General features: G+C 38.8%; 1 protein-coding gene across 1 annotated transcript in view; it reads left to right on the top strand.

Moving 5' to 3' along the window:
* The window catches only part of VWA3B (von Willebrand factor A domain containing 3B), a 195,928-nt gene that overhangs the window by 118,498 nt on the left and 60,590 nt on the right, over nt 1-16,840 (top strand). Inside the window, 5 exon segments of the mRNA XM_060116976.1 lie at nt 954-1,096; nt 7,418-7,534; nt 8,559-8,646; nt 8,726-8,800; nt 8,802-8,880. Coding sequence (XP_059972959.1) covers nt 954-1,096; nt 7,418-7,534; nt 8,559-8,646; nt 8,726-8,800; nt 8,802-8,880 — 502 coding nt within the window.

The following is a 16,840-nucleotide window of genomic DNA, read 5'->3' as shown; positions in this document are numbered from 1 at the left end:
CTATAGATATTATGCTTCTGTACTTCCTTATAACATATCATTAGGAAAAGTTAATTCGCCTACCTAGCTGTGGTTGAAAACAGATTGTTTGAGTTTTTTACCAGGTGGAATAAATGTTACAGCCTCCAAATCTCATCTCCCTTCTTTCTTTTTTCAAACATTTACTGAGTACAAATCATACGCCAGGTGAACTGGGGTGCACAGATGAATGTAAGCCTGGGCGCTTGTCACAGGATGCAGTGTGGTGGGGCATCATGGGACACTGGGCGGGTGCTCCGTGGAGATGGGCTTGGAGGGGGAGGTGAAGGAAGGAGGGCGTGCTTTACAGTGTTGGAGCAGGAGGTTGTTCTGGAAACTCCTTTCTGTGGCTTCTGTGTTCAGAGTGTCAGAGAAGGTGTGTCTGGGAAAATATTTAGGAATTTTTGGGGATCCCTCCTGGCCCGAGATCTTCAACAGTATGTTTTGCCATGATCTGGTGCTGGCAGAGGGTTCAAGGCAGGGGTTTCCCTTCTCTGGCTTTTATAAGAGCTAGCTGTTCAACCCTTTAGTTAGAGAAAAGGGTTTCTATAATGCTTTCTGCTTTACAACAGACTCTTTCTGGAGTTAATCCTCTCATCAGCTCCATGCTGTTAGGGCCCAGCTGATGTTTCCTTCAGTTTGAGGGTGAGGGAAGTGATGAAATTTAGAGGATTGAGCGACTGCACTTAGTCACTTAGCTGGGAAGGAACAAAGCTGTGGTGTGAGCCAGGGCTGGGCTCCTGTCCACTCTTCTGCGGGGGCAGAGATAAATGACTATTCTTATTTTAACCAAATATAAGGGGAGAGACTCACTTCTTAAGCTTGCAGCATTCAACACGATTGTATTGATCTAACTCTGCCTTCTTGATGGAAATTTTGTTTCCCCCTCCTTTTTTTTTCTTTCATCTTCTTTGTCTACTTTTTATCTAAAACAGGCATCAAAAAGAAATCTGTTCCATTGTTTCAACCCCAGAAAAATGTGCAAAATCTCACGCTGATGTCGAATCAACACGAATGTCAAAAGTACCAGGCGACCTGTCAAGTCAAAAGATTCAGAAAAAGAAAGTCCTCCATGCAGGTATCAGTGAACAAAATGGTTTGACTCTCATTACCAGTTTTCCTTCAATGCAAGAAGGTAGAATAAAGCTAAAGCCCCATAATATTTTTAAAGAAGACTAAACCTGTGTTTTTTTAATTGAAATTTTTATCGAAGTGATTATACATTCACATGCAGTTATGAGAAATAATACAGAGAGCTCCCGTATATCTGCTCTTCACCCAGCCTCCCCCAACGGTAACATCTTGAAAAAATAGTACAATTTTGCAACCAGGAGATCAACATTGATACAATGCACGATCTTACTCAGATTGCCCCAGTTTTACGTGTGTTCATTTATGTGTGTGTGTGTGTACTTGTATATGATTTTATCATACATGGTTTCATATTTCCACCATCACAGTCAAGATACAGAACATCTCCATCACCACAAGAATCCCTGGCATTGCTCTTTTATAACCACAGCCATCTCCCTCTGACACCCTTTCCCAACTCTTGGGAACCACTAAGTTCTCCATCTCTAAAATGTTGTCATTTCAAAAATGTTATATAAAATGGAATTATACAGCACATAACCTCTGGGTTTTGGCTTTTTTCACTGAACATATTTTCCTTGGGATTCATCCAGATTTTTGGCGGGTATCAACAGTTCAATCCTTTTCATTACAGAGTAGTATCCTGTGATATGGATGTACCAGAGTTGGTTTAACCATTCATCTGTTGAAGGACATCTGGGTTGTTTCCAGTTTGGGCTATCACGAATACAGCAGTTATAAACATTTTTGTACAGGTTTTATGTGAACATACTTCTTCATTTCTTTAAGATAAAGCCCAAGGGTGCCATTGCTGAGTCGTATAGTATTGAATGTTTAGTTTTATAAGAAACTGCCAGACTATTTGCTGGAGTGGCTGTGCCATTTTAAATTATCACAGCAAAGAATGAGTGATTCAGTTTCTCCACATTCTCGCCAGAACTTGGTATTGATTGTCGCTATTTTCTATTTTAACTGTTCTGATAGGTGTGTAACATCTCACGGTGGTTTTTACTTGCATTTCCCTAATGACTAGTGATATTGAACATCTTTTTATGTGCTCATTCACAATATATCCTCTTCAGTGAAATAAATATCCTCTTCCATATATCCTTTTTAGTGAAATGTCTGTGCCCATGTGCTTTGCCCATTTTCTACGTGGATCGTTTGTTTTTTATTGGTGAATTTTGAGAGTTCTTCATGTATTCTAGATACTAGGTCTTTATCAGATATGTCATTTGAAAATGTTTTCTCCCAGTCTGTAGCTTGTCTTTTCATCCTCTAATTAGGGTCTTTGGCCAAGCAAAAGCTTTTCATTTTGATAAGATCCAATTTATCAGTCTTTCCTTTATGGATCATGGTTTTGGTGTCGAATCTAAGAACTCTTTCCCTAACCCTAATTCCTGAAGATTAGGTTTTATGTTTTTTCCTACTGATTTTGTAGGTTTATATTTTACATTTAAGTCCATGATTCACTTGAGTTAATTTTTGTATAAGGTGTGAGTTTTAGATCAAGGGTTTTTATGTTTGTTTGTTTGTTGTTTGGCCTATAGATGTTGCTTCGGCAGCATTTGTTGAAAAGGCTATACTTACTCCATTGAATTAATTTTGCACCTTTGCCAAAGATCATCTGGGCATATCTGCATGGGTTAAATCTAGATTATATGTTCTGTTTCAGTGATCTATGTGTATATCTCTCCACATAGATCACTGATCAATGTCTTCATTAATGTAACTACAAGGTAAGCTTTAATATCAGATACAGTGATTCTTCCAACCTTATTTTTCTTCTGCAAAATTATTTTAGCTATTCTAGGGCCTGAAATTTCTGCTTAAATTTTAGAATATGTTTGTCTCTGTTTACTAAAAAACCTCTCAGATTTTGATAGGAATTGCACTAAACCTGTAGATCAATTTGGGAACAACTGACATCTCTACAAGGTTGATTCATCCAGCCTCTGAATGTGGCATGACCCATGAACATGACCCCTGACCATGACCATGTATTTAAATCTTCTTTGACGTCTTACAAGCAGCATTTTGTAATTTTCAGCTTACACATTCTGTACATATTTTGTTAAGTATATACCTAATTATTTCATTTTAGTATTTGGAACAATTACAAATGGTATTGGTTTTTTAATATAGGTTGCTGTATGTTCATTGTTAGTGTATCAACATGTGATTGATTTTGTGTGTTGATCCCATAATGAACAACCTTACAGAACTCACTTAATGATGCTAAGAGTTTTTTGGGTTTTGTGGGTGTTTTTTTTTAAATTTTGATGTGTGTGTGTGAATTCCTTACTGTTTTCACATATACAATATGTTATCTGCAAATTTGGACAGTTTTATCTTCTTTTCCAGTCTTTCTGGCTTTATCTCTTTTTCTTGCCTTGTTGGCAGAAGCTAGAACTTCCAGTACTATGTTTAATAAGGGTGATGAGAGTGGGCATCCTTGCCTTTATCCTGGTCTTAAGGGGGAAAGATACTCAATCTTTCACCAGTAAATATGATTTTAGCTGTAGGTTTATTGTAGATATTCTTTATCAAGTTGAGGAAGTTCCCCTCATTCCCAGTTTTCTGAGAGTTTTTATCATGAACTGGTACTGGATTTTGTCAAATGCTCTTTCTGTGTCAAATGATATATCATATGGTTTTTCTTCTTTAGTCTATTGATATGATGGTGGATTACATTGATTGCTTGAAATGTTGAAGCAGCCTTGTATGTCTGGGATATCTTCCACTTGGCCTTAGTGTTTATTTGCAGTGCTTTTGAGTGTAACTCTTTGTATGGTTTTTGTAATGGTTTCTCTGGGTATAACAGCATATAAATATAACTTATAACGCTCTTCTGGTATCAACATTTTACCACTTTTTGTCAGTGTGGACATCTTACTTCAATTTAGGTTTCTTTGCCTTCCCCAGTTTTAAATATCATTGTCTTGAGTATCAGGTGATACTACAATTTTTATTTAAATCATCAAATATGATTTCTAAATCTCAAGAGGAAAGGATAATCTATTGTATTTCCCATATTTTGGCTCTCTTTTGTTCTTTCTTCCTTCCTGATTCTCCAAAATTCCTTCTTTTATCATTTCCTGTCTGTTTGAGGAACTTCCTGTGTTCAGTCTTTAAAGGTAGGTCTGCTAGCCACAATTCTTTTTTATTTTTTCTTTGTCTAGGAATGTTTTTATTTTCTCTTCGTTCCTGAAGGACATTTTTGCCATATTCAGAATTTGCAGTTGATTGTTCTTTCCTGTCTGTAGTTGAAAAACATAGTGCCTCTTCCTCGGGCCTCCTACTTTTTAAATGTGAAATTTGCTGTTGTTCAAACTGGTGCTTCCCTCTAGGTACTGGGTCCTTCCTCTCTGGCTTGCTTTAAAATTTTTTTCTTTGTCTCGAATTTTCAGTGTTTAACTATAACGCATCTTGGCATGGATTTCCTTGGGTTTACTCTGTTTGGGGTTTGCACAGCTTCTTGATTTGTATGTTGTATCTTTCACCAAATTGGGGAAGTTTTCGTCTATTACTTCTTCAAATGGTCTCTCAGCCCCACTTTTTTCCTCCCTGTCTTGGGACTCTGATAATATGAATGTTGGGTATTTTGCTATTATTCTACAGGTCCCTGAGGCTCTGTTTATCTTTTCTTATTGTATTTTCTCTCTGTTGTTAAAATTGGCTGAATTCTATTTTTATGTCCCCAGAGTTCTCTGATACTGCCCTCTGCCATTTTCACTCTACTATGGAGCTCATCCAACAAATTTTTAAAATTTCTCTTATTTTATTTTTCAGTTCTACAATTTCCACTTGGAAACGTTTATAACTTCAGTTTCTTAGCTGAGGTTTTCTATTTGTTTATTTGTTTCAAGAGAACTTGTAATTAATTGCTGAAACATGTTTCTGACATGCTTTGAGATCCTTGTCAGGTAATTCCAGCTTCTGACTCATCATGGTATTGGCATCATTTGATTGTTTTTTCTCTATCAAGGTGTGATTTTCTTTATTCCTGATATGATGGATGATTTTTTTTACAGTATCCTGAATGTTTTGTCTATTACGTTAGGGACCCTGGATGCTGTGTAAATCTTTTATTTTAGGAAGCAGTTGTCCTGTTTAAAATTAGCCCATAGGTCATGACCTGCTCTTGTGGGTTGTGGTTCCGGTGGTAATTTCATTTTCACAGCCTTTGTGGTGCTATTTTGGTGCTTGGTTTCCTGGTGTCACTGGGGCTCCTACTGGTGCTGCCTGAGGAAACAGAGGAGTATCCCAGGCCAGGATGCTGGATGCCTCTCAGTGGAGGAAGGTTGTGGTGGCTTCCCCTGCCACACACACACTGTTTCTTGTGTGTCCCCATGTCTCTGGGCAGGAGAAGAGAGCCTCAACCCTATAGGGACCAAGAGGCATTGGCTGAAGCTTGATCCCTCTTGCATGATCTGTCCATTTGCCCTGGTGTCTCTGTCTTAAGCCCGTGGGGACAAAGAGGATTCCCATACTGGGCCACTTGTGCAGCAGCATCCCTTCTGCCCGTCTTGCCTGCCCATTCCAGTAAACGTGACTTTTGCTAGAAATGCTACTTGCCACTCATCCTGAACATTTTAATGGCCGTTTGTCATTTGTACCATGTCACTTAGATTTGGGATTGTTGCTGTTGGTAGGCATCCCTGTGCTGAGTTTTTATTCTGTTTCAATTTATAATTTAGAAGAGTGATGAAATCTGGTGAGTGACTGTACAGAGCTGGGGGAGGAGTTAAATGCTTGAATCCACTGCCAGATCAATATACTTTTACTCATTATATGCAAAGTTTGGGAATAGTATAATTGTTATGTTTGGGGACTTCAGGAGCTAAATTTCATTTTCATTTGGACACACCTCTTGTTTTTGCCCAGCGATTTTGATCAAGGTGGCCTGCCGGTGTAGTCAGGGACAGGAGTTCAACTCTCCTATGTGGATCATTCATCTCTTTTGCTCACAGACATAGCTCCTGAGAAAATTTATCCTTCTTAATTGCTTGTTACAGAGGCAACCAAAACAGGAATCACCCTGTTTGTTGCCTAGGAAAACAAATAACACATAGCACACTCCTAACTCCATGCATGGAGACTACTGGTGTTATCTTCCTGTGCAAAAGATAGACAATGCAGGGCTTCCCTGGTGGCGCAGTGGTTGAAAGTCTGCCTGCCGATGCAGGAGACACGGGTTCGTGCCCCGGTCCAGGAAGATCCCACATGCTGCAGAGCGGCTGGGCCCGTGAGCCATGGCCGCTGAGCCTGCGCATCTGGAGCCTGTGCTCCGCAACGGGAGAGGCCAGAGTAGTGAGAGGCCCGCGTACTGAAAAAAAAAAAAAAAAAAAAAAAAAGATAGACAATGCAGATTGTTAGCTAATTTTCACTCTAATTGTCTAATTTCTTGTAAGAGAGGGTAAGTCCCTTCTTGTCGAAAATAGGACGCATTTCATTTATGAATACTACCTAATGCCTTGGTACTACAGAAGGCATCCAGGTCGTGAAGTACAGAACACATTTACAATTAGTGTGGTTTCTGTGACCACATGGGAAGAGTAATCAACATGTCTTGGTACAAACTTATTATACTCTAAAGCACACAGATTCAATGTCAGAATGTGATAAGTGTCTACTTGCTAGTTGAAAGGACCCAACAGAGGGTAGAAAATAATATAAATAAAGGCTTAGACAGCAACTGTGGTCAGCAGAGTTTATAAAATGAACTACGGAGATGTCCTGCTCTAAACCCTGCAAGCTGTGAATGTGATGGGGCATCACTCCCATGATTCTGGGAGTGATAAGAGTGTTATGTGACCTCGGCCAGGTTCTCTAGGAGAGCCCAGTGTACTCATGTGAGCCCCTGAAAGCAGGGTCTTTTACCAGCTGGTGGCAAAAGAGGAAGTCAGAGAGATTTGGGGCATGGGGGCAGCGGTGTGCCATTGTTGGCTTGAAGATAGAGGGGGCCCATAAGTAGGAATGGGGGTGCTTAAGGAGCTGAGACAGGACCCCAGCTGACAGCCAGCAAGGAAATGGGACCTCAGTCCTGCAACTGCAAGGAAATAAATTCTGCCGACAACCTGAATGAGCTCGGAAACAGATTTCTCTCCAAGAGGGGCAGAGTTTGAACTCAGATCAGTGGAACAAGCCGTTACCGCAGCATTTACTTGGTGACAGTACTGTCCCCCTGAGGGTTGGGAGGCTGAACCTGCTTTCTTTTTAAAGGATCCAAGAATGTAGTTGCATCTCATGAAATACCTCCTTCCAACCCACATTCCTTTTACCCTTCTCCCTGTGGTACCCACAGAACCAACCAAAACCAGCCTACTCAGGAGCCAGCTGTCCACCCTCAGGAGCTCAGCTTGCGGTGAGAGGAAGGACGGCCTTTCCAATTCCAGCAGCTGGAACACTCCAAGTGACAGAGGCAAGCCAGCAAGGGTCTCTATGTCGGGAAGCCCAGGGTGGTCTCCTCTCCCCAGTGTGTCTGCTCCTGAAAGAGCTGGGTAGAGGTACTTTGGGGGGAAACAAATCATTTTTAAGTGAGTCCAGAGAGCTTCCGCTTCAAAGGACTCCCTTGTAAATCAGGTCGTCTTGCTTTAGTGAACTGGATTTTCTTAAGGTCAGACTTGCATATATGGTGCCTGGGTGTTTAATATACCCGTGGCTCGTGTAACCGCGGCACTAGTGGTGATGCTTGCTGTCACTCCGTGGTTTGAATGTGAAAACCTAATACTTCATAGTTGGTTTATTTTCTTCCCCTCATTCACAGGTGGCGCCAACCGACAAGCCCCTCTCTGATCCATATTGTCAGCCGTTTGGGGGCTAAATGTGAGGAAAACAAGACTTTTCCACTCAATTGTTTTGACTATTGATAATATCATTATTCTTAAAACTGTAAATTTTAAGAGTAAATTTCCTAAAAGTTTAATTCCTGTAGCACTTTTCCCTATCTTTCAAAGAGTTGATAAATAATAAACCCCCAGCTAAACACACACATCCACACAAGCCCCTAAGTAGTAGGAAGCACCTGAGGGAAAATTTACACCTGTTGTTACTGAGCCATAGCTTAATCAAACCTTGTGTTCTTCAGTGGTGAGGGCCACATTGAACAATTATTGGTTCATGGTATTCTTACTTGACATTTTAAAAATATGTTTTCTGGAGAATGAGTATGTCTCATCCTTTTATGGAGAGAGATCTCAATGGGTATGGGGTGAGATAGATTAGCAAAGCAATGAGAGTACCCTATTTACTCTTGCATTGGTCTTTAGTGTCCATTGCAAATGAATCTTACCTAGAACCCCCTCTGACAGATCAGTTCTGGGAAAAATAGTCCATTTATTAGCCCTCAGTCACAACTGAACTCAGAGATAAGTGTGATCCTTTTGCATTTTGATATAAACCCCATATAGGAGGAAATTATACAGCTGCCATTTCCCTTTCCACAGAAATGGGCATCCTGCTGACAAATGAGTTTCCAGATGACAAGTCATTAGAAAGACTGACTAGCGAAGGAAGCCTAGTTTATCACCAAGAGTGAGTAATTTTACTGGGACAGTTTTGTTGTGTTTTTGTTTGATATAAATTTTAAAATGTCACAGTCTCCTGTTCTTAGTTCTGCAGGAATGTCTTCAGCAAACTGGCTCAAGATCCATGGCTTGGTGGCCAAGAAGCTCACCATCATGGATGCCATCCATGACCGCCATCCCTCACAGCCCCACCTACGTCCTCGTTCTGGACAAGCATGTCGCTTCCAAGGTCTTTGATAAGGTAAAACTGATTTTCTATATGTCCCTGCTTGATATAGTTTTCATTTCCTGCCTAAATAGTCGTCCACTTGACATCTTGTACAGTTGTAACAGAAATGTATTTCAGCCATTGGGAAAAAATTATTTGCAAAGGCAGTAAAAAGGAGAGAGAGAAGCTCTTAAGCATTTTTGCTTCTAAACTGAGAGGAACAATTTCTTCTTTGTTGGGTTGGCAGTTCATGGCTCGTTGCTGATGGGTGGCATTGTGGAGCTGCAGAAATGTCTGAAAAGCCTCTAGGTCAGAGTCATGAGTCACGAGTGAATATCAGTCTGTATCAAAGGACAGGGAGAGCTTGTGAGAGATTTTGTCCATCCTTTGCTTACCTTCTCTTCCTAAATACAGTGGCATCTTTTCCATCATAAAAGTCTCCAAAGGAAAAAGTCAGAAAGAGGTAGGGAGAGAGACACAGAGACAAAGATACAGAAAAAGAGAGAGATTGAGAGAGAGGATCGGGAGTGAGCCAGAGCACAAGAGCCATGAGAAAGTGAGAGTCATGTCCTGGAAGGAGAAAAAAAGTTTCCGGTAGGAGGGCGCAAGTTGGGGTTAACTGTGGAGGAAAGCCAAGCACTGTAAAGTTTGCCTTGAATTGGGCAACTGGAAAGTCCTTGCCCTACGCAAGAACGGATCCAGTGGAGCAGCCAGATTGCACAGAGATGAGGAACACAAGAGAAACAAGAATAGGAAGATTGAACCCTGGTGCTTCCCGGCAAATATAGCAGCAACTAATGATTTAAATAGGAATGTGTCAAGCTTTACAGTCACTGAATTGAAATAATATCCACCTTAAAAGACCTTATCTCATGCTGAAATTTTACAGAGGGTATGTAGGAAATTTGGGATTTGCTTCCAAATAATCTGGATGGTGGGAGTAGTTGGGCGAAGGGAGGAGTAGATAAAGCAAGATTGGCCATGAGCTGATAATTGTTAAATTTGGATAATAAGAATATTGAGTCGGGGGAGGGTCATTCTGCTATTCTCTCTGCTTTTTTATATATTTGGAGGTTTCCATAGTAAAAAGTTGAGAAAAAGCAAAGGCAGGGAAATTTTTTTTAAAAAAAGGCTTTATCTAACTGGTCTTGCAATAGCTGAAATTTGATGTATTTGGAAGAAGCAGATAAATTGGTGGACTTTTTCTGTTAGTCACATTTAAGAGATTATACCCATGGAGTTTGATATGCATCCTGATTTGACATGACCAGCAGTTCTTGCTCTGGAGGTTGGGTATATGACCCCATAGGCTGGGTTCCTGATGACTTTGCCTGAAGGTGAGCGGTCCTATCCCTGGCTGTGACCTTGTGACTGGAAGATTCTATTTCTACCTTCAGTGAACTCTAACCTGATAAGTCAGATACCAACTTATCATTTGAATTCGACTTCTTCCAAAAGCAAGAGAGAGAAACTGAATGCTGATTTATTCCTTCTAGGAAGTTTGGTGACAGCTTCTCATATTCTGTGCACTTATTTTATTAATATTCTTGAGTTTTGTTTGAAAGAAAATATATTTGGTGAACTATCCCTGGAAATAGAATTTTCTGGTACTTATATGTCTCCTTCTAAGCCTCCCAACAACCTGAGATACATTGAAAAGTAAATACTCAAAAAACAAATATGAGAAGGTAGGAAAGCAAGCACATAAAATCAAAGGAAAGATTTATAGATTGAATACATAAAAATGTTATTTTACATTAGAAACATATAAATAAAATGAAGGCAAATCTCGGAAAAATATTTTTAACATATACAACAAAGAGTTACAGGAGTAATATGTTAAATATGTGTTTGCATGTGTGTATTCACGTAAGTTAACACATGCATGTGGTGTGTGCGTGTGTATAAAACAGAGTTCAGTATACACACAAACATGCACATGCACCCATACCATAAAGGAATAAGAAAATGATAAATATCCTAGTGGAAAATCTAGGGGAAAAAGTTTAAAAATAAAAAATCAAAAACCACATAGAAAAATATTTCTTGCTGGTAACCAAATAAATGCATTTTTGGAAAAATGCAAATTAAAAAAAATTAGACAACTTCCCCCCATCATCAAATTTGTAAGGTGAAAAAATACTAATAAACAGTGGTGGTGAAAATAGAATGGAATTAGAACTTTTACATCCTGCTGGGGGGAGTATAAGTCGGTATAACCTTGGCAATACATTCAGAGGTGTTAAGGGCTTACAACTTTTCCTCCAGCAAATTCATATGTAGATATTCCATAATCTACAGAAGGAAATAATCAGAAATACTGAAGAATATATTCAGAGAATAATTATTGCTGCCTTATATCTAACAATGAGAAAATTGAAAACTACCTAAATATCCAATAAGTACACCCATATGATTGAATGTCATACGTTCATTAAATATCATGTTTCTGAAGAATAAGTAATGACATGGGGAAAAGCTCTCAATACAATGCTAAATGAAAAAATCAGGGTACAAAACCGCATAGATAGTACATTAATTTGGTTACACGTGTGTATGATGCAGACATAGCACTCTTTCTCTCTCCCTTTTCTCTTTGACCAAAATGTTACTAGTGTTTATCTAAGGGGTGAGATTATTGGAGATCTGGGGGTTTGTTTATATAATTTTTAGTTTTTGTTGTAGTTCTTTCAACTCTGAACATACATTAATGATATGCTGAGAAAAAAAAAAGTTAAGAAAAACAGACCTGAAACAAGAGATAAAATAGTTTAAATGCAAAGGACACTTGATTTTTAATTAATTTATTGGTTTATTTTTATTTGATGAGTAATATATGAGTACATTCTTGTATAGAATGACGATATAGAAGTCTTTAGAGGAAAATGTCAAAGCTTCTCTCTCCACCAACCTCATTTATGAAGGAAACACTCTGAATAGTTTGATGAATATCCTGCTAATCCTTTTCAACACACACACACACACACACACATATATAAGAATACATTATATATATTTTTACACATACACATAACAATTTTAATATACAAAACAGTTTTAATAAGGTAATTCCTTATTAACTTTGCTATTTTATCTTTTAAAAACATATGTCTTAGAGACTTTTCTCTGTGTGTAGATATGGGTCTATCTCATTTTTGTTAGTTGCAAATTTCTTCCCCATTGTTAATGGACATTTACATTGTGTCCTTCCTCCCCCTATTACAAACAATCCTGTAATGGATTTCCTTGCACAGAGACTTCTGGGCATGTCTACAAGTCTGTCTTTGTGATAGATGGATTGCTGGACCCAAAGGATGTGTACATTTAAATATTTGACAGATTAAACCAAATCACCGTCCAAATAGATTCTATATTTCCACTAGTTTATATTCAGAAAGACAGCCATTTTCCTAAGAGGAACTGTATATCATACTTGTTGATAAGCATTAGTTCTACAAGTGTAGAGATACTTTGAAAACCCTAAAAATAGTGTGCAGACCTGATATCTTATTCAACTTGTCATCTCATATTTAGAAGAAATAAACATAGTAACTCACTGCAGCAGTTTGAAATTTGCTCTCCAGGCTGTATGCAATGTATCTGGACTCTGGGGATAATAATATACCTACTCTGAGACTGTTATACTGTGTATAGTATAATGAATATATATAGTATAGGTATATATATGTAGTATAAAAAGAAGTAATGCATGTAATGGGCTGCAAGCACTGAATAAACGTTGGCTTTTATTATAAAAATATTCAATAAATATTACATTGCCTACTGTATGCAGGCTCTGAGCTGGGCTAGACTACAGCCTACCCAATCACAACTTACAGTCTCATGGAGGAACTAGCAATTAAAATAAGAAGTTCTAGTTAAATGTGATGAGTGGGAAGAGCAGAGTGAAGATGCCTCAGAGTCCCCTAACCACCTTGAGTTGGCAGAGAGGGCTTTGGACCTGGCCTGGAAAGTTCAGACCTGGGGGATCTGATCAGTCCAGGTTTGGACCTAGGGGAGGAGGAGTTACGAGGGTGATGAGGTGGAGGGGAGTGAGGAGTGACCTAGGGGGAAGTCTAAGGGTCAGAGGAAGTTTGCCATTCCAAAGAAAGTTTAGTGCAACTGGAGGAAGGTGTGAAAGCTGGTGAAGGTCGAGTTAAGGATTTTTTGAAGGTCATCCTGAGGGAAACGAAAGGGTTTTTAGCAGAGGACAGAGAAGATCAGGTTTGGTCTTTGGCTACTATGTGGAAAAGGGTTGTAGAGGTTCAAGGCTGGGACGATGGGGGGCTCAGGAGGCAAGGTCTAGGTGCCCGTGACCCAGGTGACAACGCTGAGGATGGATCCAAGGCTCTACATAAAGTCAAGTCGACAGGACTAAACCACATGGGGCAGAGAGAGAGAGAAATGTTGAGTGACTTCCAAGAAGGAAAAAACGGAAGAGTAATGAGGGTCCTGTTTTTCTGGAGAACTTGTCTTCTGACTACAGAAGGCAAAGCCAAGGGAAGAGGATGTATATTTTTTCACGTGCATCCCACCACGGGCACCTGTGCTCGTGCCTTCTGTGGCTTTGTAAATTCTCATCACAAGCCTGTGGGTACGTAGCACATGACATGCTCTCCCCCCTCCATTATTGCTCATAAGAGCAAGAATCACGGTGATGAAGGAAATATACTGCAATAAATTCCAATTTCACCCTCAAAGCACACTTACATCTTTTATTTAATATTTCCTCTGATGGAAAGAATGGGAAAACAATGATCGAAAAATATAATCCCACTGAGTGAGATACATAGATTTCTGAGATTTGGACTTCACAGTTTTTTGAAAAAGTAGACTGGAGCTGAAAAGGAAACATGAATCTTAACCCACTTCACTGAGAATTGTAATTGCCTTTTACTCCTGTGTTCTATGTGCAGCCACATCTGTCTGGGTAGAATCGTAAAGCAGCATTTGGCTTTATCCCCAGCTACTTGTTTCATTCATGACTTAGGTATGGGCTGTTTCTTCTTCTGCAACACAATGCTATTTTGGTTTTCATGTTTCTTGGACCAGCATCAAATCTGTCACCTCGGAAATGAAGTGTTGAGCAGGGAGGTTGCCCTAGCAACTCTTCATTACAAGATGCTAACTGGCACTTTCAGTTTTCAGTGGACTAGATAAGTTTAATCTTAGCTTTTTCAAAAAGATTAATTCATCACCAAGTCATATACAGAGTAAAACTGCTTTAGTTATTTGATGAATCTGGAATTTAAAGCTCTTTATTGCCCATGGCTTTGAAAAAAAAAGAAACAATTTGGGAACATTAGTTTGCATCGTTGAAAAGTCCACTACATCACCACCACCACCATCATCATTATGTCTTACCAGCACTGCATCAAGGCTTCCTGCTTTGCCCTAATCTGGGCAAGTAGTGGGGTTGCTGGGTCATATGGTAATTCTATTTTTAGTTTTTTAAGGAACCTCCATACTGTTCTCCATAGTGGCTGTATCAATTTACATTCCCACCAACATTGCAAGAGGGTTCCCTTTTATCCACACCCTCTCCAGCATTTGTTGTTTCTAGATTTTCTGATGATGCCCATTCTAACCGGTGTGAGGTGATACCCCACTGTAGTTTTGATTTGCATTTCTCTAATAATTAGTGATGTTGAGCAGCTTTTCACGTACCTCTTGGCCATCTGTATGTCTTCTTTGAGAAATGGCTATTTAGGTCTTCTACCCATTTTTGGATTGGGTTGTTTGTTTTTTTAATATTGAGCTGCATGAGCTGTTTATATATTTTGGAGATTAATCTTTTGTCCATTGATTCGTTTGCAAATATTTTCTCCCATCGTAAGCATTGTCTTTTCGTCTTGTTTATAGTTTCCTTTGCTGTGCAGAAGCTTTTAAGTTTCATTAGGTCCCATTTGTTTATTTTTGTTTTTATTTCCATTACTCTAGGAGGTGGGTCAAAAAAGATCTTGCTGTGACTTATGTCAAAGAGTGTTCTTCCTATTTTTCCTCTAAGAGTTTTATAATGTCTGGTCTTACATTTAGGTCTTTAATCCATTTTGAGTTTATTTTTGTGTATGGTGTTAGAGAGTGTTCTAATTTCATTCTTTTACACGTAGCTGTCCAGTTTTCCCAGCACCACTTATTGAAGAGACTGTCTTTTCTCCATTGTGTTTGCTTGCCTCCTTTGTCATAGATTAGTTGACCATAGCTGTGTGGGTATATCTCTGGACTTTCTATCCTGTTCCATGGATCTATATTTCTGTTTTTGTGCCAGTACCATATTGTTTTGATTACTGTAGCTTTGTAGTATAGTCTGAAGTCAGGGAGTCTGATTCCTCCAGCTCCGTTTTCTTCTCTCAAGATTGCTTTGGCTATTCAGGGTCTTTTGTGTCTCCATCTAGTAAAAAATGCCGTTGGTAATTTGACAGGGATGGCAGTGAATCTGTAGATTGCTTTGGGTAGTATAGTCATTTTCACAGTATTGATTCTTCCAATCCAAGAACATGGTATATCTGTCTGTCTGTTTGTGTCATCTTTGATTTCTTTCATCAGTGTCTTATAGTTTTCTGAGTACAGGTCTTTTACCTCCCTAGGTAGGTTTATTCCTAGGCATTTTATTCTTTTTGTTGCAATGGTGACTGGGATTGTCTCCTTAATTTCTCTTTCTGGTCTTTCGTTGTTAGTGGATAGGAATGCAAGAGATTTCTGTGCTTTAATTTTGTATCCTGCAACTTCACCAAATTCATTGATTAGCTCTAGCAGTTTTCTCATGGCATCTTTAAGGTTATCTATGTACAGTATCATGTCATCTGCCAACAGTGGCAGTTTTACTTCTTGTCTTCCAATTTGTATTCCTTTTATTTCTTTTTCTTCTCTGATTGTCATGGCTAGGACTTCCAAAACTATGTTGAATGATAATGGCGAGAGTGGACATTCTTGTCTTGTTCCTGATCTTAGAGGACATGCTTTCAGTTTTTCACCATTGAGAATGATGTTTGCTGTGGGTTTGTCATATATGGCCTTTATTACGTTGAGGTAGGTTCCCTCTATGCCCACTTTCTGGAGAGTTTTTTAATCATAAATGGGTATTGAATTTTGTCAGAAGCTTTTTCTGCATCTATTGAGATGATCATATGGTTTTTATTCTTTAATTTGTTAATATGGTGTATCACATTGATTGATTTGTGTACATTGAAGAATCCTTGTATCCCTGGGATAAATCCTACCTGATCATGGTGTATGATGTTTTTAATGTGTTGTTGGATTCTGCTTGTTAGTATTTTGTTGAGGATTTTTACATCTATATTCGTCAGTTACACTGGTCTGTAATTTTCTTTTTTTGTAGTATCTTTGTCTGGTTTTGGTATCAGGGTGATGGTGGCCTCATAGAATGAATTTGGTGAGTGTTCCTTCCTCTGCAATTTTTTGGAAGAGTTTGAGAAGGATGGTTGTTAGTTCTTCTCTAAATGTTTGATAGAATTCAGCTGTGAAGCCATCTGGTCCAGGACTTCTGTTTGTTGGAAGATTTTTAATCACAGTTTCAATTTCATTACTTGTGATTGGTCTGTTCATATTTTCTATTTCTTCCTGGTTCAGTCTAGGATGTTATACCTTTCTAAGAATTTGTCCTTTTCTTGCAGGTTGTCCATTTTATTGGCATAGAATTGGCTTGTACTAGTCTCCTATGATGCTTTGTATTTCTGTGGCATCCATTGTAACTTCTTCTTTTTCATTTCTATTTTTATTGATTTGAGTCCTCCCCCTCTTTTTCCTGATGAGTCTGGGTAAAGGTTTATCAATTTTGTTTATCTTCTCAAAGAACCAGCTTTTAGTTTTATTGATCTTTGCTATTGTTTTCTTTGTTTCTATTTCATTTATTTCTGTTCTGATCTTTATGATTTCTTTCCTTCTACTAACTTTGGGTTTTGCTTGTTCTTCTTTCCCTAGTTCCTTTAGGTGTAAGGTTAGATTGTTTATTTGCGATTTTTCCTGTTTCTTA

The sequence above is a fragment of the Mesoplodon densirostris genome, chromosome 14 (assembly GCF_025265405.1).
Source record: "Mesoplodon densirostris isolate mMesDen1 chromosome 14, mMesDen1 primary haplotype, whole genome shotgun sequence".
Classification (NCBI taxonomy): Eukaryota; Metazoa; Chordata; class Mammalia; order Artiodactyla; family Ziphiidae; genus Mesoplodon; species Mesoplodon densirostris.
Note: the sequence above shows the minus strand (reverse complement) of the source record. Positions and strands in the feature narration are given on the sequence as shown.